The 25,805-nt window shown below is 42.3% G+C and overlaps 1 protein-coding gene and 1 pseudogene across 1 annotated transcript in view; both read left to right on the top strand.

The window, feature by feature from the left end:
- The first annotated feature begins 788 nt into the window (after positions 1–788).
- The window catches only part of PTPN9 (protein tyrosine phosphatase non-receptor type 9), an 82,358-nt gene continuing 57,341 nt past the window's right edge, over positions 789–25,805 (top strand). The window contains exon 1 of the mRNA XM_043554966.1: positions 789–1,547. Coding sequence (XP_043410901.1) covers positions 1,485–1,547 — 63 coding nt within the window. The 5' untranslated portion in view covers positions 789–1,484. The remainder of the gene's footprint in view (positions 1,548–25,805) is intronic.
- LOC122468403 lies at positions 19,805–20,833 on the top strand (annotated as a pseudogene).

The following is a 25,805-nucleotide window of genomic DNA, read 5'->3' on the forward strand; positions in this document are numbered from 1 at the left end:
TTTTAATGATGCAGAAATGAGATGAAGTCAGTGGTTGCTTCTGAAATCCTCGAAGGAGCATCAGAAGCCAGAGCACCTTCCTCTGTTGTCTGAAGACCTCTCCCTTAGATGTCTCTCCTAGCTCTCCAGGGCTTCAGCCACTAGGACTAGCTGTAGCTTGTTAGCTGGATCCCTTTTGGAATATTTCTTTTTGGACTGAAATGATGCAACAACATACTAGACCAGCCCTGCCTTCCCTGTGCCTCTCCTACGGATCCCAAGACTGTCCTGTAACACCCTTCACGCTCTTTGCTGTGATTGCCCAAGTGAAAACCCAAGGTTTGCAAAGGCTGTGTAATTCCGGCACCAGGTTTGAAATCGGATGCTGCTTTTGTGAGGGGCTAAAATTAGCCAGCCTGGTTATGGATTACAGGATACGCGCAACAAAGAGAAAGTGAGAGCAGGGTCTGTTCCTTCACCAGACCTCCTGGACGTCGCAGGCAACCTTTACAGGGTCTTCCAGTCAGCAAGTGACATGGAGACAGATGAGGATTGGTGGGTCCCTCACACGACGGGGCAGCAGCAAGTAACCCCGGCGAGGTGCCCGACAGCAGCTCGTTTTCAAACGAATGTATTCTCTTCCTCCTCCACGGAACTGAACCGTAAAACTCACGCCCCTTTCTTCCTCGTACCCCATCCTCGCAGCCGGGAGTCGCCGAAGCCCCTCCCAGCGCCGGTCCCTCCGGTCTCCCCTCCCCCGCCCCCTGTTTCCCCCGCCCGGGCTCCTCTCTGTCTCCCCCTCCCGGACAGCGTCCGCGCTCGGCCGGCCCTCCCGCCGCCTGTTTGTGAATGAGACGCTCAGTTTCTCAATGGAGCCGCGGGGGGCTCGGGCGGACGCGGCGCGGCCGCAGCGCTGGCCCTGAGCCCGGAGGGGGGCGCCTTTTCCTCGCTCCCTCCCCTCTTCCCTCCCTCCCGCCGCCGCGGCTTTTGAGGAACGGGGCTGAGAGGCCGCCGCGTAGGTCGCCGGGGCCCGCATCCCCGAGGACTCCGCCTCACGCTCCGGAGGAGCCGGAGCGCGGCCGGGGGAGCCAGACGCCGAGGAGGCCGGCGGCCTTCGGGAAATTTCCGCCGAGACCCTCCGTTCTGGGCTTAGAAAGTTCTTGAGTTCGTATTTCCTTTTTAATTCCCGGTTGGCTATTAGCTCTTCGCCGGCACCTTTTTTTTTTTTTTTTTTTTCCGGGAGAGGAGGGGGAGTGCGGGGAAAGGAGAGAAGAAAATAAAAAAGGATTTCCGCCCGGAGAGAGCGACAGTTGTGAGAGCTTTTCCTTCAGGAGACAGGAGCGGCGTTCGCGGCCGCCGCGGGCGCCCGGCCCCGCCGGCCCCACCATGCGCGAGCCGGCCTCCGGCTGTTGAGGCACGGAGACGCGGAAGCGTCGGCCGGCAGCACCGGGCTCTCGGCGCTCCCGGGCGCGTTCGGTCGGCCGGGCGGCGGCGGCGGCGGCGGGATGGAGCCCGCGACCGCGCCCCAGCCCGACATGGCGCCGGAGCTGACCCCGGAGGAGGAGCAGGTAAGCGGGGCCGCGGCCGCGGCGGTGGGTGTGTCCGGACCCCCGAGGCCTAGGCCGGCCTCTGCCCGCGGAGGCCGCGCGCTCCACGGCCCCCGGCCCGCGGGTGCCCCTTCCCCCGGCGACCGCGCCCCAGGCCGTCAGCCCCCGACCCGGGGGACGCCGCGGGACGCAGCTCCCGGCCTCTTCGGTCCCTTAGGCTTAAGGGCCTCAGATCGCCCCCTCCCCCCATTCTGGTGGTAATTCAAGTTCCTCGGACTGGGGGGCCTCCCTTTCCCTCCCACCACCCTCGACCCCCGACGTTTGCTGAACACCTACTTGCCTTCGGGCCCTCCACCCCTATAAATGTTCAGCTTCTTTCCTTAAGGGTTTGTGGTTTTTTAAGAACAGGCAAAGTCCCGTTGGGGGGAGGATTCCTGTGGGGAACATCTCCCCACCCGAGGAGAGTGGTGATAGGCAGTGGGTACGTAGATGCCCTAGATTTTCAGATGAGCCCCTCGGGCTTCTCACAGGGCTGTGGCAGGCCTACTTGTAAGATTCTGGAAGATCCAGGCCTCATGCACCCGAAGCCCCTGGCCTGGACCGCCCTATTCAGCGCTCTCAAACTGGGCGCATCCCCTCACCCCCACTTCCCTACCCACCCTCCCATCTCATCTCGCTGTCTCCATCTTTCTGGAGCCTATGTTGAGCTCCATTGTCCCTTAAAGCTTATGACCTTCAGTTCCCAGGAGGAAGTGGTTTGCGGTGTCATTCTGGGGGTTTGGGTAAGGGAAGAGCCCAGGGCCCTTGTATCTTTCCCTCCCCCACATTCCTTCTGGGGAGACACGGACCACTCCTTCAGAGGAAGATTGGAAAATCTGCTAGCTGAGATTGGGAACCCTAAAGACTTTCGCTGTCTCTTCCTTGGCACTGCCCATACCCGGCTTTAGCTACGCTCAAATATAGCCATAGTCTGATTTCATGTTTAAAAAAACAAAAACCTGAAATAAGAAAAAGATGAACCATACTGGTAACCCGTTTCAGGCCCTCCAGCCCTTATTCCCAAGGACCACATTTGGTAGCACAGTCTCTAGGGTGGAGACAGTCCGATTTTACAAACTAGTATTAGTTAATGGGCTTAAGACCTGATTTTTAAAAAGCTCTTGACTTTTCTCCTCATTTGTGGAGATGACATTTTTCACATTTGGCCTCAAACCACTATCTTGCCTTTTCACGCCTTGAGATAAAATCAGCATGGGAGAAAAAAAAAATTCTGCTCTGTAGGAGCAGTGGTAACATCCTGGTATCTGCAGTTGAGTGTTAATAAAATGCTAATCAAGGCCTAGTGCAAGCAGGTGGCCAAGGAGCCTGTCCTTCCAGAATTAGGGAAATACTTCATTACTAAGGTTGTGGTGTTGATCTTAAAGTGGCAAAACCCCTTTCACTTCTTTTCCTTGGATTAGTCAGATTTAGAGTTTCTATGTTTCTATGACTTAAAGGCATTAGTATTCCACTATGAAAATGGGATTAGGTTGCAAGTTAAAAAATTAAAACCAAGGAAAGCAAGTATTGATAAAGTCAGTGCTTTACTCTGTATAGAGTATATGCATATACTTTTATAGTGTTTAGTAAAATCTTTGTATTTAGTGGAAATCTTTTACAGTGAATAAACGTGATGGGCATTAATAAGGACTGGATGGTAACAGTAAAATATTTTTATATTAAGATCAAGAAGGTATTTGGGTTTTTAAAATCATACCTTTTCCTACAAAATGTCAGGTTTTCTACAAGCATTTCAAAATGTTGAAGCAAACATAAAAGTAGCATAGTTCCAATTATTGTGATTGTAATGAAATTGTAAAATTTCATAGTTTAATATCACATAAGAGCACTCTTCACTGTTATGATTTATTTAGATTATGTTAAGCAGCCGCAAATTCATGTTGGTCTTATCTAAGTAGTGATCATGGGATATGACACATTCATTTCATAATGCTGCCCCATTGCTGAAACCAATTTTATTTATTTCTTATCAAAAAGCTTTTAATGTTTTATTTATTTTTGAGAGAGAGAGAGAGAGAGAGAGAGCGAGCTAGCGTGAGGCGGGGGGAGGGCCAGAGAGAGGGAGACACAGAATCATCCAGAGCAGGCTCCAGGCTCTGAGCTGTCAGCACAGAGCCTGACCTGGGGCTCAAACTCAGGAACACCTTGAGATCATGACCTGAGCTGAAGTCGGATGCTTAACCAACCCAGCCACCCCGGTGCCCCTCAAACCAATTTTAGAACTCATTTTAAAGCTTGTGGCAGAATCTTTCAGATATCTTCAGTGTTGGAAACATCTTATCCTTTTGAGGGTCAATTTGCTTTTTAGAAATACCAATCTTTTGGAATCTTATAAGTAAAGGATCACACTAGGTTAACACAGGTCCAGGCGAACATGAAATACATTTATGCATTTAGCTCCTTTTGGGGGGTAGGTTAACTAACTGCTTTAAAGATGTTTCTGGAGCAGATCTCTCCTGAATGGTATATTCTTGTATATAGTCGTGTGAATCAGAAACCCAGAAGTTTCTTGAACATTTTGCTTTCCCTCAGGCCCTGTACACTACACATCATCAGATTTTCCTGAATATCTCTCGAATTCATCAACTTCTTCCACTATCACCATCACCCTAGTCCCCAAGCTGTTGTTAAATGTATCCTTACAGAACTTTTGTTTCCTACCTGATCATCTGCATTCCTTACTCTTATTCCAGAAGGCAAAGGCAAATTGAAAATCTCATTGTGTCTCCAGTCTGCCTCCTTGCCCCTAAAAGAAGCATTTATAAAACCCTTCAGTGGCTTTTCATTACTCTTGGGATATAACAACTCCTGAGTATGATCTACAATGCATGCGCCCTGAGTGTGGTCTAGAGCCCTAGCTAATTCTCACATCTCATCTTTCCTCCAGGCACACAGGCCTTTTGGTCCTGCATTTTTGCTGTTTTCTCCTGGTACAGGGTCTTTGTACAGACTGCTTTCCCCTGTCTGGGAACACCTGCCACTGTTAACTCTCTCTTCATCCTCAGCTTTTGCTTCCTCAGGAAGGCCTTCCTTGATCTCCCCAATTAAGTTAGATCTGTGTTACTGGCTCTTAGAGTACCATGTACTGTCCTTTATATCACTTTTCACAAGTTTACACTATTTGTGGGATTGCATGACTGGAAGCTCCATGAGGGTTGGAACTGTGTCTACTTTTGCCCATCGCCTAGCATAATGATTGGCACTTAGTGTATGGACATTCTGGAAATACTTGTGGAACAAAGAGTAGTTCGGTACATGAATAGAACACAGACAGCATCATCTCCTTTCTGAGGGGCTTGTAAAAATAAGGACATTGTTCATTTTTACATATACTTCTGAAGGTCATCATTATTGCTTTGTAGTCTCATTTCCTATCTAGGCATGTGCTGAACTGATATATCAAATTCTCATTTGTAACTCTGATGTTTCTTGCCTTTATTTTTTCAGTTCGCAGTAATTAACAGAGCTTACAATTGAGTTACAAGAAAAAGTGAGCTTTGCCTTTAATAAATTTACATGAATAGCAACAGGGTAATAACAGTAACTGTTTCCTGAGTTTCTGCTTTGAGTCAGGCTCCGCGCTGGGCATTTCACATACGATTAATCCTCATACGATTGGAATTATTACCTCATTTTGCAAACAAGAAAACTCAGACTGAGAGAAGGAAATTGCCCAAGGTCACATAGCTAGCAAGCAATGGAGCCATGATTTCCACCCAGTTCTGGGTTATTCTGCCTCCATGGCAAATGTTCCCTGTATTATACTACATAACTTCTCATGAAGCAGCTAGTTACCTTACTAAGATGTCTGCATGCATGTATAATAGTTAATTTTGTTGGTTTGGGTATTGATATATGTGTATTTGGTTTTGATGATGTGTCTTAAAATATGGTTTAAAAATTGCACAGAAGAAAAATTTTGGAAGACCTTTACTGAGACCTATTGCCAACAGAGACATATACAGTCTATGCAAGAAATTGTGATGAAAGTACTCTTGAGAAAAAATGTGTTCCCTAAGATAGGGTTGACAACTCTCCATTTTGAGGTGTGGTCACAATAAAAATTTAATTTTTTGATATCTTCTTTAGCTTTTGTATAGGAGAAATAACTATTCATGGAACCAAATATGAAGAATATTATCTCTCCAAACTTTAAAAAGCTAGGTGTTTTGTATGTTAATGTGTACATATAAAAGCCTTTCTTCATGGGCTGGCAAAATTATAAGTTTGGCAGTGTGAAGGGTAATTTCTACATATCAGCATTAGTCTTCATTTTTATTATGTTACTAATTGTCTTAATTTCACTTTGCCAGAGCATATACTAACATTTGTAACTTGACCTGAAGTTGATAATTTTTGAATTATAGTTAACTTGAAAGATAATTAAGGGTTTCTTGAAGGGGGAGGTTAAAAAGGGGGGTCTCTTACTCATCTGTTCTATGTCTAAAACCTACAGAAAGTTTAAGTGGGACTCCCTGAGTTACATCTGTTTGCGCATAAGTTGTGAGAAATCTCTCTTTGTAATCAAACCATAAAATAAAGACTCACCTAGGATTCTAAGGATACTCAAATTCAGAAATTACAGCTTTTAAGGGTCTTGATTTTACATGGATTTCCCAGTAGTGATTAATAGGATAGAAGAATAGAGTAGTTTTCAAGGCACCTGGGTGGCTCAGTCGGTTAAGCGTTGGACTTCTGCTAAGGTCATGATCTCACAGTTCTTGAGCCTTGAATCAAGCCTTGCATGGAGCCTCACATCGGGCTGTGGGCTGTCAGCTCACAGTCTGCTTTGGATCCTCTGTCTCTGTCCCTCTCTCTCTCTCTCTGCCCCCCCTCCCATGTGCGCTTTCTCTCTCTCTCAAAAATAAATGAACTTTGAAAAGAAGAACAGAGTAGTTTTCTAAAGTACTTATGCATTTATGCATATTTTTATTTTATGTTATTTAATTAATTTATTTTTGTGATAATGATTTCAGGAATTGAATTTAGTGATTCATCACTTATATAGAACACCCAGTGCTCATCCCAACAGGTGTCCTCCTTAATACCCCTTGCCCATTTAGCCCATCCCCCACTCAACACCCCTCCAGCAACCCTTAGTTTGTTCTCTGTATTTAAGAGTCTCTTAAGGTATGCCTCCCTTTGTTTTGTTTTAATTTTTTTTTAATGTTTATTTATTGAGAGACAGAGGCAGAGTGTGAGTCAGGGAGGGGCAGAGAGAGAGAGGGAGACACAGAATCTGAAGCAGGCTCCAGACTCTGAGCTGTCAGCACAGAGCCCGACACAGGCCTTGAACCCATGAACCGTTAGACGATTACCTGAGCCAAAGTCAGATACTTATCTGACTGAGTCACCCAGGCTCCCCTTTCTCTCTGTTTTTATATTATTTTTGCTTCCCTTCCCTTATGTTCATCTGTTTTGTATCTTAAATTCTTGTCTGTCTTTTTTTAAGATTAGATTTTTAAGAGGGGCGCTGGGTGGCTCAGCCGGTTAAACGTCTGAATTTGGCCCAGGTCATGATCTCACAGTTCGTGAGTTCGAGCCCCACATCAGGCTCTGTGTTGACAACTTGGAGCCTGGAGTCTGCTTTGGATTCTGTGTCTCCCTCTCTCTCTGCCCCTCCCTAGCTCACGTTCGCGCACGCGCCCTCTCTCTCTGTCAAAAATAAATAAACTTAAAAAAAAAAAAAAGATTTGATTTTTAAATAATCTCTACCCCCAACATAGGGCTCAAACTCACAACCCCAAGATCAGGAGTCATGTGTGCCACTGACTGAGCCAGCCAGGCACCACGCATATTTTCATGTTAGACCAAAGTTGGTTTTAATAACTTGTACAGTGCTTCTTGCACATTAAAAATAATTCATGAATTTCTTTAAAGTTGCTGTAACAAATAATCTAATATTTATTTTCAAAGCCTCTAAAGAAAATTTCTATTTTAGAGTTAATGTTGTTCAGAGCATTATTGTGAAGTTAGTAAGTTAGTGCTTACATTGTAAGCACTCAGTAAAGTTAGCCTTTATCATAATATTCTCTGTTTTTGAATAGTGAAAGATTTTAGAGCCAAGTTAGCTTAAACTAATCCCAAGGGAGAAACATATTTATATTTACCCTGGGGATTATCACTTAGCATGGATTCATATGAATGCCAGAAAATAGTTATCTTGTAACTCTATCACATAGTTTTCAAAAACCTATTCTAATTCTATGCTGTGGTTTGTGTTCTTGTAACAGGGATCATCTGAAGCTAAAAATTTAACTGCCTTGCAGTGGACTTCAGAGATTTTTGGCATTTTTCCCAAGGGCAAGGGTTTTTGTCCTGGTTCTTGTGGCCAAGAACTTCCCTTTTCCCACAGCCTCACATGTCCTGTGCTAAATGTCATCTGTCCCCCCAGAAGTATCCATACGTCAAGGACCAGATGATTCATAACATTAAGTAGAGGCCTTCCAGAGAGCGGAAAGATGAAGAATTCTCATTATTTTCGTTATTGCCAGTAACTAATGATGTTGTAATTAACAATCAGTTGAAATCTCATCTGGATGTGAGAATTTTACTCTGTTAAAATTTCTGAGCATATCAATGGCCTTGGACTTCACTTTTGTGGATGTTAAGGAACCTGGAGGTTTTCTCTAGGAACCTGACTTTTAGTCAGGTTCAATTCAATTAATGAATTGAAAAGTAAGACACTTCCTTTGGAAAGGAGCTGAACTGTTTCACAGAGGTAAAAGTTAAATGTTCTCTCTCTCTTTCTCAAAAATTCACATTAAAAAAAAAAATTAGATGCCATCGTCCTAACTCTGTTCATATGCTAAAACCTACAGTGCCAGTTACAGCCATTTCATGCTTGTTCTACCACCCGCCTCGATGTCTCACACAACTGGGGATATTTTCTTTTTCCAAATCAGTCATTATCATGTTTGCCACCTGTGCATGCCTCTGTACAAGAGCTCCGTGGTTGCTCTTTCTGGCCACTGGAATAGTCCCTGTTTTTTATTCCTCTTCCTCCGGAGTAGGAGCAGATGTTCCTGGAACAGGTATTTTAGCCTGTATTCTTCAGTGCTGGAGGGCCTATACCTGCTGGAAGGAGCACTTTCCTGTCTGACTTTGAAAAGACCTCTTGAGTAACTAACTGAAATGGCATGAGATAGGCAGCAGGGGTGGGAGACTAAGATGCCGTAGAGCCCATGGGAAGAGTGGTTTGTTTATTAAGGATTGGTTATCTCTTAGATCTAGATTATAAAATGATGAGAACAAGACAGGTTAGAGGTGACTTTTTCTTTAGTTTCTGATTCTAAGAAAAACATTCCATTTTTCTCTAGGAAAGACCGTTTCTGTTTTATGTATTGGTTTCCTCTGAAATACCAAACCCACCCAAAACACACATGCATAGTTCTTGTCTTTTATTCAGCACAGGTGGCACAGAAATGACAAGCTTTATGGAATTCTTATGAAACCAGAATTCTCAGAATTGATGGGCGGATTCTAAAGAGAGCTGTCTATGACTTTAGTACTGAAGTGTCTAGGGACATTAATCCGTAAATTACTTGTTCGTTCCTTGAACTGGCTAAGTTTTACGTTTGTATTTGCTTTTATATATATCATTAATTAAATGATATACATCATTATTAAAATAATATTTTTAAAAATAGTCTTAGGTTCTCTACAATGATCATATATTTCTTTTATCATTAAAGTCAACATCATCTTGTAAAAAGTGCTGCATGCACTGTATAAGTGTGGGATTATGTTATTAAATGCTGAGGGGCGCCTGAGTGGCTCAGTCAGTTAAGTAACTGACTTCAGCTCAGGTCATGATTTCATGGGTTCTAGCCCAGCATCGGGCTCTGCTGGCAGTTCAGGGCCGAGACACAGGATTCTGTGTCTCCCTCTCTCTGCCCCTCCCCTGCTTGCACATGCTCTCTCTCTCTCTCACTCTCTCTCTCTCTCTCTCTCTCTTTCTCAAATAATAAACGTTAAAAAAAATTTTTTTTTCAACGTTCATTTATTTTTGGGACAGAGAGAGACAGAGCATGAACAGGGGAGGGGCAGAGAGAGAGGGAGACACAGAATCGGAAACAGGCTCCAGGCTCTGAGCCATCAGCCCAGAGCCCGACGCGGGGCTCAAACTCACGGACCGCGAGATCGTGACCTGGCTGAAGTTGGACGCTTAACCGACTGCGCCACTCAGGCGCCCCTAAAAAATTTTTTAAAAATGCTGAGATCCCGGGGCGCCTGGGTGGCTCAGTCGGTTAAGCATCCGACTTTGGCTCAGGTCATGATCTCGGGGTCCTTGAGTTTGAGCCCGGCGTCGGGCTCTGTGCTGACGGCTCAGAGCCTGGAGCCTGTTTCCGATTCTGTGTCTCCCTCTCTCTGACCCTCCCCCGTTCATGCTCTGTCTCTCTCTGTCTCAAAAATAAATAAACATTAAAAAAAAATTTTTTTTTAAAATGCCGAGATCCCAGTATTTAAAATTAATGCAAATCTAGCCTTTTTCTAAACAGAACTATTTGCAAGTGAAACCTGGGCCTTTTGGGAGATGATGGCAATAAGTCTTAGGTAAACTTCAGGAATCCCCAGCTTCCTTTGTGGCTCCAGTTTTATTTTATATTTTTGAGTTTGTTTTGTTTTCTTTTTTTAAGGAACTGTTAGGAAATGTTAAGTAATTTAAATAAGTAACATCCCTTACAGTTACAAAATGCTCAGTAAATAGTTGTGCTAATAGTATTCTTATTCTTTCTGCAACACCAAACAATTTTTTTTCAGGTAAGTAAAGGAAGAATAATTAAGAATTTAACTTTGTAGCAATGAGATAGAGGATTTCAAGATTGCCTGACTTCTGACAGTTACCATGCATGAGTAATGTATCTAGAAGATGGTAGTGGGGATACCTGCAGCTGATTTTATGCTGTTATCACTTTCTGCACCATTCATTAGTTCACTGATTTATTTCATCTTTCTTGGTTATAGATTACCTTTAGGTGCATTGGTCAGCATTGTCTTTTTTTTTTTTTTTCCCCAGATAAAACTTTAAAGGTCATCTGATCTAAAAATGACTCATTTGTGGAGTGCAAAGAGTAACAGTTTATATTATCTTCTATATCTTTCTTTTTAAAAAAAATATTTTATATATTTTTTGAGAGAGACTGTAAGCGAGGGAGGGGCAAAGGGAGAGGGGAACAGAGGATCTGATGTGGGCTCTGCTGACAAGCTGACAGCAGCGAGCCTAACGTGGGGCTTGAACGAACTCACAATCCATGAGATCATGACCAGAGCCAAAGTTGGATGCTCAACTGACGGAGCCACCCAGGTGCTCCATCTTCCTTATCTTTCTTAAACAGCATTTGTGAAAACATTCTCATTCCATGGTTTATCTCAGTGGTTCTCAACCAGGATGATTTCAAAACAGCCCTCTCGGCCCCAAATAAATGTCTATGTCTAGAGATACATTTGATTGTCACAATTAGAGGGTGCTACTGGCATTTGGTGGGTAGAGGCTAGGAATGCTGTGAAACATCTATAAATATATAGGACAGCCCACCACAACCAAGAATTATCAGACCCAGACTGGCAGTAGTCCCAAGGTTGAGAAACTCTGTAATTTAGTTTTGTTTTTTTTTTAAGAGAAAGCAAGCAGAGGAGAGGGGTGGAGGGGGGAGGGAGAGAGAGGGAGGGAGGGAGAAGAGAGAGTCTTAAGCAGGCTCCATGCTCAGCACCTAGCTTGATGCAGGGCTCCATCCCACGACCCTGGGGTCATGACCTTAGCCAAAATCAACAGTCATCTGCTCAACTGACTGAGCCACCCAGGCTCCCCAAGGAACCCTAGTTTATATCTGAAGGAATTTTGTGGTTCTTAGGAACAGAGATACAAATTCCTGCTTTTTAGTTGAAGATAGGTCTTTGGTTAACACATTTAGTATTTATTCAAATATGTGTCCCCAGATACTGATTTCTGGGATTAACTTTACATACTGAAAAGTGAAAAACTCTTGTGTTTTATTTTATAGCATAACCATCACAGAGTATCGATAAAATGAGCCATTTGCAGGGGTTTTCAGGGATGGGAGGCATTTTATTTGACAAGGAGAACATTACTGAGCTCTGCCATGTAATGATAATGGGAGGTGTCAGTTTTGCTTTCCCCTCTAAGTGTTTCTGAGCTTCTGTTCCTCCAGTGAGTGAGGTGATTATTATGTATCTTCCTTTTCATGTTAATGTCTGCCAAGAGGAAGGTTTTACAGATTATAAACAGAAAATCTGTTCATTCAGCAATCATTATTGTCTACTGTGTACCAAGTTCTTGATCAGCATGGATGAGGGGCTCTCTGTCTTTGAGGAGTTGCCCTCTAGTTCTAAGCAGTTCTAGAATTGTGGGGTACCCACCAAGGAAGTGAGGGCAGGATCTCCATCTCTGTATCCTTAGTGCACATTGTGAGAGCTCAAAATACATTTGCTGAGGAATGAGTGAAAGCATGTTGGAATTATTTATTCCTCACACAACCCAGGAAACTGGTATTCTTTTGCTCAGGATGATTGTCTATGTGATAATTGGGATGATGCTCAGAGGCTTTCAGTAATTTACCGAGGAGGCAGCACTGGGACACAAACTCTGATTAAATGCGGTGCTCGTTCTAGTAAACTTCGTCTGTTTTACCGACATATTTCTATGTATGACACACCTATATACATATACACCAGAAATAGCTCTCTCGGCACTTGGGGGTTGAAGATTCCTGGTTTCTGCTATTCCCAAGTTTTCCTACAGAGAAGTGGCTACATTGTTACCAGCTGGTTATTGTACATTTATTTATGAAAGAAATTATATGCTTTAATGGGGTTAATGAACTTGGGGGTTCATATAGGTCTCTGGCTGTACCTCTCAGAATGTTAATAGGTCTCCCCTTTGCCTTTATGAAGCCGGTCTTTAGTCTTTTATATATAAAGATTAATCTTTCATGTATTATAATCAGCATAATGGGGAAGCATATGTAATATACATGCCTAGGATGAAACTGTAGCTTTTTTTTCTTTAATTTTTTAAATGTTATATTTATTTTTAAGACAGAGAGAGTGCAGATGGGTCAGAGAGAGAGGGAGACACAGAACCCGAAGCAGGCTCCAGGCTCCAAGCTGTGAGCACAGAACCTGACGCGGGGCTCGAACTCAGGAACTATGAGATCATGACCTGAGCCGAAGTCGGACGCTCAACCAACAGAGCCACCCAGGAGCCCCTGAAACTGTAGCTTTTTAAATTGTTTTTCCCTGGCGCCTGGGTCGCTCATTCAGTTAAGCAGCTGACTCTTGATTTTGGCTCAGGTCATGATCTCAAGGTCGTGGGATATTGGGCCCCACGTTGGGTTCTGTGCTGAGCGTGCAGCCTATTTAGGATTCTCTCCCTCTCCCCGCCCCCCACCCCTCTCATGCTCTTCTCTCCCAAAATAAATAAACCTAAAAATATAAATAAATAAATAGTTTTTTTCCATGATACCTTCGCTTTGCTCTTGTTTTGGCTGCACTTAAGCTACTACTAGAGTTTATTTCTCAATTGCCAAGTGTAAAAGTTGAGAAAAATTTTTCCTAAAAACAAAAAAAATTTTTTTTTTCTTCTTCTTTCACTTTCTATACTCACAGGTTTCTCTCTTAGATTCATAAAGGAAGAAAAAGAGTTACCGAGAGGAAGACCTGGAGCCTCAAACATAATACACAAGCATCAGAAAAGCTTTACTTGGGAAAAGCCGTTTGTTTCACCCAGTGTAGCTCTTCTATGCCAGGAAAACCCCCGAAGTGATGAGAAAATATTTCTAGTGAGGTTAGGGACTTAACAGTGATACAGCTAGCAAGATTAAAATATACAGGATTTCCAGTATACTTTTGTTTTCAAAAACATAACTGTACATCTTTTTTTTTTCTTTAGCCATCCAAAACATCCTTTTCTTTCATAGCTGATATCAAACTAAGCAAATGCTAGCTTTGGAGGTGATTTTGTGAGAAAATTAGAAGCAACTGGAAATTTGTGTTTTGAATGATATTGCTTGGAAACTCTAGTCAGGACCTCTAATTGTTGTCGTGCTGCCCTTATAGTGCTACAAATATTGGTAAAAGCCCATGTCAAAACTTGTGATAACAATAGTGACTAAGCATTACCTATTAGGATGACTGTAATTTTTTTTTTATTTTTTATTTTTTTTACATTTATTTATTTTTAAGAGACAGAGACAGAGCATGAGTGGAGGAGGGGCAGAGAGAGAGGGAAACACAGAATCGGAAGCAGGCTCTAGGCTCTGAGCTGTCAGCACAGAGCCCGACGTGGGGCTCGAACTCACAAACTGTGAGATCATGACCTGAGCTGGTCAGTTACTTAACCGACTGAGCCACCCAGGCACCCCAGGATGACTGTAATTTTTAAAAATATTTATTTATTTATTTGGGGGAGAGTGCAAATGGGGGAGGGGCAGAGAGAGGGGGACAGAGAATCCTAAGCGGGCTCTGTGCTGACTGGCTAACAGCAGCGAACTCAGGAACTGTGAGATCATGAGCCCAAGTCGGACGCTTACTCAGCTGAGCCATCCAGTGCCTCTGGCTATAATTTTTTAAAAAAAAAAAGAAAGAAAATAGGGGCGCCTGGGTGGCTCAGTCAGTTAGGTGTCCAACTTCGGGTCAGGTCATGGTCTTGAGGTTCTTGAGTTGGAGCCCCGCATCGGGCTCTGTGCTGACAGCCCAGCAGTTCCTGAGTTCCTGAGTTCGCTGTTGTCAGCACAGAGCCCGCTTCGGGTTCTGTGTCTCCCTCTCTCTCTGCCCCTCCCCTGACTTATCTGTCTCTCTCTCTCTTTCAAAAAATGAATAAACATCAAATAAGTAAGTAAATAAATAAATAAGACAGAAAATACCAAGTATTGGTATTGTTGGTGGGAGTGTAAAATGGTGAAGCCACTGTGGAAAACAGTTTGACAGTTTCTTAAAAGATTAAAGGTAGAATTACCATGTAACCCTGCAATTTTACTTCTAGGTGTATGTCCGTGTCATAGCATCAGTCACAGTAACCCAAAGGTAGAAGCAACTTGAGTGTCCGTCGACAGATGGATAGTTAAACAAAATGTGTTATATACATACAATGGAATATTACTCAGCCTTAAAAAGACATGAAATTTTGATACATGTTTCCATGTGGATGAACCTCAAAAACACTGCTTATTGGGGCACCTGGCTGGCTTAGTCAGTGGAGCGGGTGACTCTTGATCTCAGGGTTGTGAGTTCAAGCCCCATGTTGGGTGTAGAAATTACTTAAGAATGAAATCTTAAAAAAAAAAAAACAAACCCAACAACCCACTATGCTTATTGAAATAGGTCAGACACAGAAAGACAAATATATGATTCCATTTACATGAGGTAACTAGAATAGGCAAATTTATAGAGAGAAAGTAGAGCAGTAGGGTTGGGGGAAGATGGGAAAGAGGATTATTGTTTAATGGGTACTGAGTTTTGTTGGGGGTGATGAAAAAGTTTGGGTATAGATAGTGGTGATGGTTACCCACCATTGTGAATGTATTTAATGCCACTGATTTGTATACTTATGAATGGTAAAAATAATGAATATTATATGTAGGGGCATCTGGGTGGCTCAGTTGGCTAAGTGTCCCGACTTGTGCTTTCAGGATGGAGCCCTGCCTGAGTCAAGGATTCTTGGTCTCTCTCTGTCTCTCTCTCTGCCCTCCCCCGCTGGTGTGTGCACCCTCTCTCTCCCTCTTTCTCTCTCTTAAAAATAAAACACATTAAAAAAAGGAAAAAAGATAAATATTATGTGTATATTTTACCACCATAAAATAATGGTTAAGCACTATTCTAATTGCTTTACAGGTTTTAATGTTTTGGTTAGTGAATAATGCAGCTGGTGAGGCATAGGAAAGAGAATAGGTGTTAATTCCACTTCTGGTTTGGCTGCTGATCTTGAGCCTAGAATCACTTATGTAAGTGCCATTTCTCAGTTACAGAATGTAGCTATGTTAATAATTTGTTAGGATGTAAATTGTCGTCAGTTTTTAAGCTCTTGAATGTTTCACATGTGAGATCCAGTTAAGGTCTACTCTACTCTGTAGGAGAATAAGGAATTTTCTGTGTGGGACAAAGCACTGAATGTTATGATGCAAATGGACCCAATTTGTACAGCATCTTCCTCTTCCCCCACCCCCACTCCCAATATAGTTCTGGGAGTGACTTGAAATATTGATCCGGAGCAGTGGTTCTCAGAGAGTGGTCTCCAGACCAGCTATGTGAGCATGCCCTCAGAGCTTTTTAAAAATGCACATATTCAACTCCCACCCCAGACCTACTGAATCAGAAACTCTAGGCTTAAGGTTCAACAATCTATATTTAACAAGCCTCCAAACGCACACTCAAATTTGAGAACTGGTGATCTAGAGAATAGGGTGTTGCATTGGTAGGGGAACCATCTAAAAGTGGGTTTAAATACTCAGGCTCACTTCAGGAAGAGAAGGCCTAGATTTACAAATTGACTCTAGAACTGTAAGTATAGAACTAGTTTGAACTGGATGAAAGCTCCAGGTATTGTCTGATTCTAGACTAGAACTCTACTGTTCCCTGGTAAAGGAACAGTAAGGCAAAGTTCTCAAAACGCTAGCATTTACCATGGTTTCTCTCATCCAAAGAAAGAGCAGAGCCGGTACCTACTTTAGAAATAGAAATTGAACCACAATGTCTACATGGTTGAAAACAACAGGGCATTGAGACACCTGATGTCCCCTGCAGATGGCATTCCCTAGAGACATGCTTGGCTTCCAAGGGAGTACTGAATGAAAGGAGACACAGACTGTTCTGATTCGGCCAGGAAAACCTGCCAACTTTGACAGGGCTATTCCATAGGGAAGCTCGTGTTACTGCAATGTCAGTTGCCCTGATAATCTGGACCTAGGAGTTACCAGATTTTACTGTCTGAATCCTGCCAGGGAGCTGAGCCCAGTTCTAATTGGAACTGAAAATGGGGCGCTGCAGTGAGGACAGCCAGATTACAGGCAGCTTTTGCAGGCTTCATTCTTTGTAGGTTTGCAAATGGCCTCTTAGGTACAGTAAACTGTACTACTTGTACTATTTTAGGAGCATGAATAGGTTTGCCCTTGAGTTTGTTTATCTGAGAGCCTCCTTAGGCTGGGAAGTATTGATTCAATGAGTTTGAAATGGCTGAGGTGTGAGGTGTGACATTGCCTAATGAAGTGCTCTGGCCACCTGTATCCCTTTCAGGGAGTAATGGACATTTAGGAAGAGTTCCAGTGTCTTGAGTATGTGATAAAGACACAGGACTCTGTTACCTAGAGTACAAGTTGTGGGGCTTATCTTAGGAAAAAAGCAAGAGGCTAGTTACATTTGGTGTAGACTAGCAGCAGCAGGTCTAATCTACAGGCAAAGGCCAGTTTAACAACAGGTCTGACATGCCAGGTCCTAGAGTTGTGAGTTAGCAGTCATCAAGTCACTCCTCTCAGATCCATGTGACATGGGCAAAATTGAATTTGAGGCGTGTGTGTGGAGAGGGAGAGGGGGAGAGGGAGATAAAGATGAAGGGAGGAATGTGTTAGTTATTGAGGAACAGAAGTAGTTGACAGGTAACTGCTATTGTGTGAAGAGGAAGAAATATAGAACCAGGAAGGGACTAGTTACTGTGGTTTCAAAGCTTCTCACTCTTCTGATCTTTTCCTGAATTGATTCTCATTTGCCGATAACCTTAAAATTAAGCACTCAGGACTGAAGACAGTCTTACAAATAAAGTCTGATGGCCTCCTTGTTTGGGGCTTACTTGTTTTGGACACTGTGCTTCTGTAATGTGTTCCAAAATCACAATAATTTTTGGCAGTGTTGGCAAACTAGTGACTCATAGGTTCAAATTAACTAAGATCCCTAAGTCTTTTCTTATGTGTTTCTGTTAAATTTCTTCTGGTGTTTCTAAAATTGATTTTCTTGCACTTTTCCTGTATAAATTTTATTCTGTTAGATTTAATGTTCACTGAGCATTTTGTGAACATTTTTGTTAAGCCTTATGTGCCAAGAACTTTACAATATTACCTTTTCTCTCCTCTTGTAACAATTCTGTGAAGTGTAATTTCTCTTTTATAGAATAGAAATTAAGGCTCAAACAAATTAAGTAATTTGCTTGCATTCTAAACAGTGAAGTAGAATCAGGCATTCAAACCGCTCTGACTCCAAAGTCTCTTGCTTTTGAATACCATTCTTGCCCATTGTTCCATCCCGTTTTGATCTTTTAGATCTGTGTTCTGTTTTAAATATATTTGTTCTCTGGGGCACCTGGGTGGCTCAGTCAGTTGAGTGTCCGACTTCAGCTCAGGTCATGATCTCACGGTTCGTGAGTTTGAGCCCCACGTCGGGTTTGTGCCGATAGCCCGGAGCCTGGAGCCTGCTTCAGGTTCTGTGTCTCCCTCTCTCTCTGCCCCGCCCCCCTCTCGCTCTGTCTCTGTCTCTCAAAAATGAATAAACGTTAAAAAATTTTTTTTAAATATATTTATTCTCTTAGCTAAAGGCCCTCTTACATTGTCAGCATGACCCAGTGATCTTATCTAAGTCATTTATAACAGTGGGACCGGGCCAGGTATGGATGCAGAGCAAATCAAGGGAAAGAGCATGGCCTTTAGAGTCAGATTTGGTTTTGGAATCTTGGTCGTATCATCACAAGTGGTGTGACATGGCAAGGTCCTTAACTTGTCTGGGCCTCTATTTCCTTATATATAAAATGCCTTAATACCTACAAATGGGCCTGTTGGAATGGTTGAATAAAAAATGAATGCAAAGTGCTTTAGATTATGGCCCATCCCAGCATACTGTATGCTCTCAATAAACATTAGTCTACTTGTCTCTCTCATTTCAGGGAATTCTTTAATGTCTTTTTATTTTTTTGTGTCCTTTAAAATTCATCCCCCCAGTCCTATTGATTTTTTTTTTTTTTAATTTAATGGACTGTCTTTGGGTATAGTTGTTTAGTTTCCCACAGGGCTATCATATGCCCCACTGTGGCAGCATACTTGGCTATAGAAAGTAGTGGTTAAGAGCTATACCACAAATTTCTGCTGGAGTGTGAGCAAGGTGCTTAAAACTCACTCTGCCTCAGTTTCATCATGTGTAAAACGTGGGTAAAAATAGTACCTACCATGAAGAGTTGTTATAAGGATTAAATAAGTTAATATATATGAAGTCCTTGGAACAGTGCTTGGCAGATAGTGCTGTTTAATCTTTGCTTGTATTAATATCTGTAAGTTACAGATAATAATACCTACCTTGTATGGTTATTATGAGAAGTAAGTGTGTCAGGCACCTGGGTGGCTCAGTCAGTTGAGCGTCCAACTTTGGCTCAGTCATGATCTCATGGTTCATGGGTTCGGGCCCCGTGTTGGGCTCTCTGCTGTCAGCACAGAGCCTGCTTCGGGTCTTCTGTCTCCTTCTCTCTCTTCCCCTCCCCTGCTTGTACCCTCTCTCTCCCTGTCTCAAAAATAAATAAACATTAAAAAAAAAATAAGTGTGTCAACTGCTTAATATTTTGCCAAGCAAATAAATATAACAAATTAATAGAAGGAAATCTCACTGTGAACAAAGATATCATGAAACACTTGTCAAATGCCTTGCTGAAATGTAAATCTCTTCCATGTATTGGTGATTTTCAAACTTTACCATATATAAGAATCACCTGGCGGAGGGGGGCGGGCACCTGGTGGCTCAGTCAGTTAAGTGTCTGACTTCAGCTGAGGTCATGATGTCATGATGTCATGGTTTGTGAGTTCGCTGTCAGCGCAGAGCCCGCTTCAGATCCTTGGTCTCCCTTTCTCTCTGCCACTACCCTGCTCGCATGGCTCCCCCTGCCCCTCTCTCTCAATAAATAAATAAATAAATAGACACTAAAAAAAAAAAAAAAAGAATCACCTGGGGATCTTGTTAAAACAGATTATGGGGGTGCCTGGGTGGCGCAGTCGGTTAGGCGTCCGACTTCAGCCAGGTCACGATCTCGCGGTCCGTGAGTTCGAGCCCCGCGTCGGGCTCTGGGCTGATGGCTCAGAGCCTGGAGCCTGTTTCCGATTCTGTGTCTCCCTCTCTCTCTGCCCCTCCCCCGTTCATGCTCTGTCTCTCTCTGTCCCAAAAATAAATAAAAAACATTGAAAAAAAATTTAAAAAGGTTTAAAAAAAAAAAAAAAAACAGATTATGATTCAGCAGGTTTGTGGTGGGGCCTGAGAGTGCATTTCTGAACTAGCTCCTAGGTGAGGCCAGTGCTGCGGACTTCATTTTGAGTAGCACTGTAATATTCCGTTCCTTTCTTTTTCAGTCTAGTTGTATTCTTTCTTGAAAAGACTTGTTTTTAGTAAATGATTTCTGATAATCACTACTCCCCTTTCTAAAAGGTCAAAGCGCATTTTAAAAAACAAACAAAAAAACCCATTGGCTAAGCTAGGTGTGTATGCATGTAAAAGAAAGATAAATTGTACGGTCTACTGGGGATTGATGTCAGAGGCTGGGAATTTTTGTAACCTTCAGTAGACATCCCCTCTTTGGAATTAGGACCATGTTTGCTCATTCTCAGGTTTTGATAACCTTGCTCATCCTTAAGGTTCTGCAGCAGATGTTCATCAGGCTCCCCTGGGATTCTCAGGATTGTTAGGTTTTGCAGGTCTGGAGACTTGAACTGATTTGGAATAATCAGGGGTTCTACTATTCTGAGCTTCAGTTCTTGCTTTCCACAGGGCTTGTTCTTCCCCTCTTCAAGTTGAAGATGATATTTGTTGATAGAGAAATGGAAGATCTCTCTTTCTGCCATCTTTCCGTGTTGCCATAATGGTGTGCATGAATGTCCTGGCAAATGCTCTCAAGAGCATTAACAATGCTGAAAAGAGAGGCAAACCAAACGCCAGGTTCTTATTAGGCCCTGCTCCAAAGTCATCATCCGATTTCTGACTGTGATGATGAAGCATGGTTACATTGGCGAATTTGAAATCATCAATGATCACAGAGCTGGGAAAATTGTTGTGAACCTCACAGGCAGATTAAACAAGTGTGGAGTTAAACAAGCTCCAGGTTTGATGTACAAGTCAAAGATCTAGAAAAATGGCAGAATAATCTGCTCCCGTCTTGCCAGTTTGGTTTCATTGTACTGACAGCCTCAGCTGGCATCATGGACCATGAAGAAGCAAGACAAAAACACACAGGAGGGAAAATCCTGGGATTCTTTTTTTAGGGATGTAATACGTACGTGCAAAGAAAATGCCTCACTGAAAAAAAAAAAGAGAGCGAGAAATGGAAGAAGAGGAGTTGATCTAGACGGTTCTCACAGAGCCCTTTTTGTTAGCCTTAGCTTTATTAACAGGCCTTTTGGGCAATGACTTTCCTGGCACTTTTCCTTTAGGTCAGAACCACCATTCTATTATCTTTTTGACTGTGTCCTCTTCCACTTTCTTTATACATGTGTATGTGATTTGAACATCTATACTCAATGGAGAATGCTGTGCAACCATACTAGTTAATACTTAAAAAAATTTTTTTATGTTTATTTTTGAGAGAGAGAGAGAGAGAGACAGAGACAAAGTGTGAGCGAGGGAGGGGCAGAGAGACAGGGAGACACCGAATCCAAAGCAAGCTCCAGGCTCTGAGCTGTCAGCACAGTGCCCGATGAGAGGCTTGAACTCTCGGACCACAAGATCATGACCTGAGCCAAAGTCAGACGCTCAACCAACGGAGCCACCAGGCGCCCCCAGAATGTCACTTTTGAGGGTTTCTGTAAAAAATACTAGCATCTGTATTCTCTTTAGAATTTTAGGTTTTTGAGATTTTAATTTTGTGAAACCTACATTTTTAGAGGCGTATAACAAATGGATAAAAATGTGGGCTCTCCATCTGCACTGACAGCATGGAGCCTGTTTGGGATTTTCTCTCTCCCCCTCCCTGCCTCCCTCTCTCTCGAAATAAATACTAAAAAATAAACCTTTAAAGTTTTAGGGAAAAATGTGGGCTCTCCAGAGTCAGAAAACCTGTGTTCTGACACAGCCTTTACCACTTTTCTCATTTGGGGACCTTGGGCAAGTTAACAGTTGGAAATCTGAGTTTTCTAATCTTGCTACATGGATAAGAGTATCAACCTCCTTAGGGCCATTGAGAGGACTTGACAGTCCTTGTAAAACTATCTGGTAGTTAGAATTCAGTATCAATAAATATTAGTTGTTGTTAACAGCTAATTTTATTAAAGGTCTAATGTTATTTAAATCACTGTGACAAGGTTTACATAATACCTTCACAGCCAATTTTTTGATTATATGAGATGGACAGGTATTATCCCTTTTTGGATGAGGAAACTATGGCCTGAAGAGTGTTGACCGGGCTCAGGTACACATACTGTGGCAGAACTGGGTCTTTACTCCAGGATTACTGGTGCCACATCTAGGACTTGCTCTCTTAACTGCCTTCTTCTGACAGCACTTTAGTTGTTGGCTGTCACACTTTCAAAGATTACATGGTTACTTTCTCTTTTTCAACTAGTCTGTCTGCTTGGTTTGGATGCAGTCCAGTATAGTAGTTCCTCATCCTTTTAGGATGAAACTGTCAGCAAGAATTTTCTACCCCTTCTCCCCCTTTAAAATAAATACCTATTCGGCAAATGACAAGGTGCTCGAAGTTCCCTATCTCTAACATTCTTATTACCACACCGGTTTTGGAATCTGAGTCAAGAAAACAATCCATATTCTTCATCATTGAGCAGACTGAAGGGTACTCCAACAGCTGTATCATGTCCCTGACTCTTGTATCCTCATTCAGAAATTCTCCAGTGTGGTTTGTGGATTTCTACTGGAGACTATCATTTTGAGACATACTGCCATCGGTCTTCCCTTTTTAAGATTTGAATGAGATTTGCCCATTCATTGGCGTACTGCATTCACAAATCCATTAACTCCAATTTTCCCTGGTAGTGACCATGTCTTATTCATTTTATAAAATTCATAAACTTTAATTTATTTTGGATATCTCTATTGTAGATGTCTTAAGATATTGGCAACTTAATTCGCAGGTATTTTCTTTTGTGACTTAATAGTTACCTCCTCCATTGCTTTGCTTCTCATAGCATTCCTGGTTTTTTGTCCGGTTTTATCCTGGAATTTTTCTCTTTTCCTCTATTTTCAGTTTTGAGTTCTCATAGTCAGATTGGCAAGTAAGTGTTCAGACAAACGTGTTCCTCCTACTCCCCGTGAACAGCATTCATTTAGCAGACTGAGAGCCCATAATCTTTTTTATACATTTACTCATTAAAATGGTGCCAAGCACTGTGCTTGGTGGGGAGTATGCAGTTGTGCATCTCCCCAAGCTTATAGTCTAATGGGAGCAGACAGATAATAACATAAGCTTTTATAATACTGTGTGCTTATTTATTTATGTATTTTAATAGATATTGTTTCCTTTTTTAATTTATTTTTTATTGTTTCAATTTAAATCCTAGTTAGTTAACATAGAGTGTAATAATGATTTCACAAATAGAATTTAGTGATTCATCACTTACATATAACACCCCAGTGCTCATCCCAACAAGTATCCTTCTCAATACCCATTGCCCATTTAGCCCATCCCCCCACCCAACACCCCTCCAGCAACCCTCAGTTCTCTGTATTTAAGAGTTGCTCATGATTTGAAGAAGTAGGATTTAGAACGGACACCTAAAGAGTGGTAAGTAGTAGACCAAGTTGGGGTGTAGGGGAAGAATGTTCCAGTATGATCTGGAAAGTCAACTCCAGTTTATTGACAGACATTCACATTCCTCCTTTTTTCCCCTAAAGTCTCAGCTTTCAATTGGAAAAAGATAAACATTGTTGGCTAAGACCTCTCTCACCCCCTGGGTCCTCCAAGTCCTTTAGATTCTTATTTTTTCCCTAGAAAGACTTTTCAGGTTTCTTCTGGTCGTTTGGTTTGCCACTTCATTAACCAACTGGAAGGGGTAGCAGTTGGCAAGCTGCCTCAGGTTTTTTTCTCATAGTGACCAACTATTCCCCACCCTTGCCCCGGGACTCCATGTGGGAACCTGAATGATTTTGCTCTTGCTGGTGGTGAGGAGCCTTCTGTTTATTCTCCAGATTTGTTTTTTTCTTTTTTTCTCTTCTGTCTTACCATCTTCTGTTCCTCAACCTCTTGACATGTATTTTCTCTTCTGACAACTTAGAAATGTTTACTTCCTTGTTTTCTTGTTGAATCGTTTCCTCCATTGTCTCTGGGAGCTCTTTATCCTCTGATAACTTTAATCTGGAGAGGTAGGTTTTTAAGCCTGGAGGAGAGATGCCAGCTTGTGTTTACTAAACATGCTATTGACAGATGCCACCAGGAAGAAAGTGAGTGTGGCACAATCCCTGCAGGAGCTTGGAACATCCCCCTGTTTAGGACTAGGAGCTAGGAGTTCCAAAAGCAGTTATAAATCCCCTCTTTGTAGAGCTCCCTAAACTCATTCCTTTTTGCCGTGATATGAAGACTATTAACAAACTTATCATTTGGTGGGATAGTTTAAAATACTTTTTAAAGCAGTGTGTTCAGATATTCCTGTTATATATTTTAGTTGAAAGCTATATAAAATTAACACATTTTATTTTTTTAGTAGATAATATAGTCACATGAAAGAGAACATGGTAAATATTTCCTTCTCTTGCCATGTCTCTCAGCTACCTAAGTTGTCCTCTGAGACCTAGGGGCCTCTGGTGGGCTGCCCTAAGGTGGGCGGGCCACTTTGGCATGAACATTATTTTGGGTTAAAAATAATCAAAACTGAGGAGATACAGGAAAAGCTCTCTTTCAGGTCTTCAGCTGCCTAAATTTACATTGGAAAGGAGAGCCTATACCTGGAAGAAAGCTATTAAAACTGGCTCCCCTTTACCTAAGAAACTTACCTGCATAATAAGGCAACCTTTGTTTTTCAAAATACCGCTTTTCACCTTCCTGTAATTGCTTTCCTCCCCTTTGTATCCTCCAACCTACCCCTCTCTTTAGCTCACGTAAACTTCTTGTTGCCTCATTGTCTTTGGATTTCTTGTCTGTGTGGATTCCCCATATGTACACTATTAAATTTTATTTTCTCCTGTTAATCTGTCTCGTGTCAATTTGATTCAAAGTCCAACTAGAAGGACCGTGAAGGGGTGAGGAAAGTCTCCCCCAACTCCCCGACAGAGACAACCAATGTTACTGGTTTCTTATATATTCTTTCAGAATAATTTTGTGCCTAGGCAAACACGTGACATATATATTATCTGACAAGATGAATGATAACATGTCTTGTATTTCTCAAGGCCATGTGAAGTGGAAGGACTAGGATTTGAAGACTTACATTCAAACCTCAGCACCTTAGCTCTGTCCTTATTAGTTTAGTAACCTTGGGCAGCTTGCTTAAGCTCTGGATGCTTTGATTTCTTTATGTTGTTAATAGTACTTAGTATATGTACAGTTCCTTCTTTGGTGCATGTTAATGCTTCACAGCTGGTTGCTACCTTTGTTATTTCTTGCTGGACCATATTCTTTGGCCTGTGTGAACTGGAAGGAGCAAGAAGTGAATGGATTGAATTGCTTTCTTTAATATGTGATAAATGCTCTCTTACATATAGAAGGGAATCTGATGGGCACCTGGGTGACTCAGTCACTTAAGCGTCTGACTTTAGCTCAAGTCATGGTATCATGGTTTGTGGTTCAAGCCCCACGTCAGGCTGATGGCTTGGAGCCTGGAACCTGCTTCAGATTCTCTCTCTCTCTGCCCCTTCTCCCACTCACACTCTGTCTCTCTCTCTCTCTCTCTCTCTCTCTCTCTCTCTCTCTCAAGAACAAATAAACATTTAAAAAAATTTTTCAGAAGGGAATCTGAGCCAGGGGAGACAGAAATAACATTTTTGAAAGGAAGAGAATATCTTTTGCTCCTCAGGTGTTAGAGCCTGACTATTTCTGATCTGGGGCCTTCACACACTTGGCTGATGGTGTGCTGATAAACCCTAGCCCTTCACTTCCGCTGGTTAGGAAGTTTTTAACACTGAAGAGCTTTTCACATTAAATAGCTAAATTAACCCTTCTGTATTGCCTGAAGCTTTGGACTCTTGTGGGAAGCTTAAAACTTGGTCAGCCCTACTTTGAGTTTCCTGCTCTTCAGTTCCTAGTGTGATTTTAATGCTTTAATAGCAGTTAGTTTCTTTCTTCTTGGTTCTTACACAGTCAGTGCT

The sequence above is a fragment of the Prionailurus bengalensis genome, chromosome B3 (assembly GCF_016509475.1).
Source record: "Prionailurus bengalensis isolate Pbe53 chromosome B3, Fcat_Pben_1.1_paternal_pri, whole genome shotgun sequence".
NCBI lineage: Eukaryota > Metazoa > Chordata > Mammalia > Carnivora > Felidae > Prionailurus > Prionailurus bengalensis.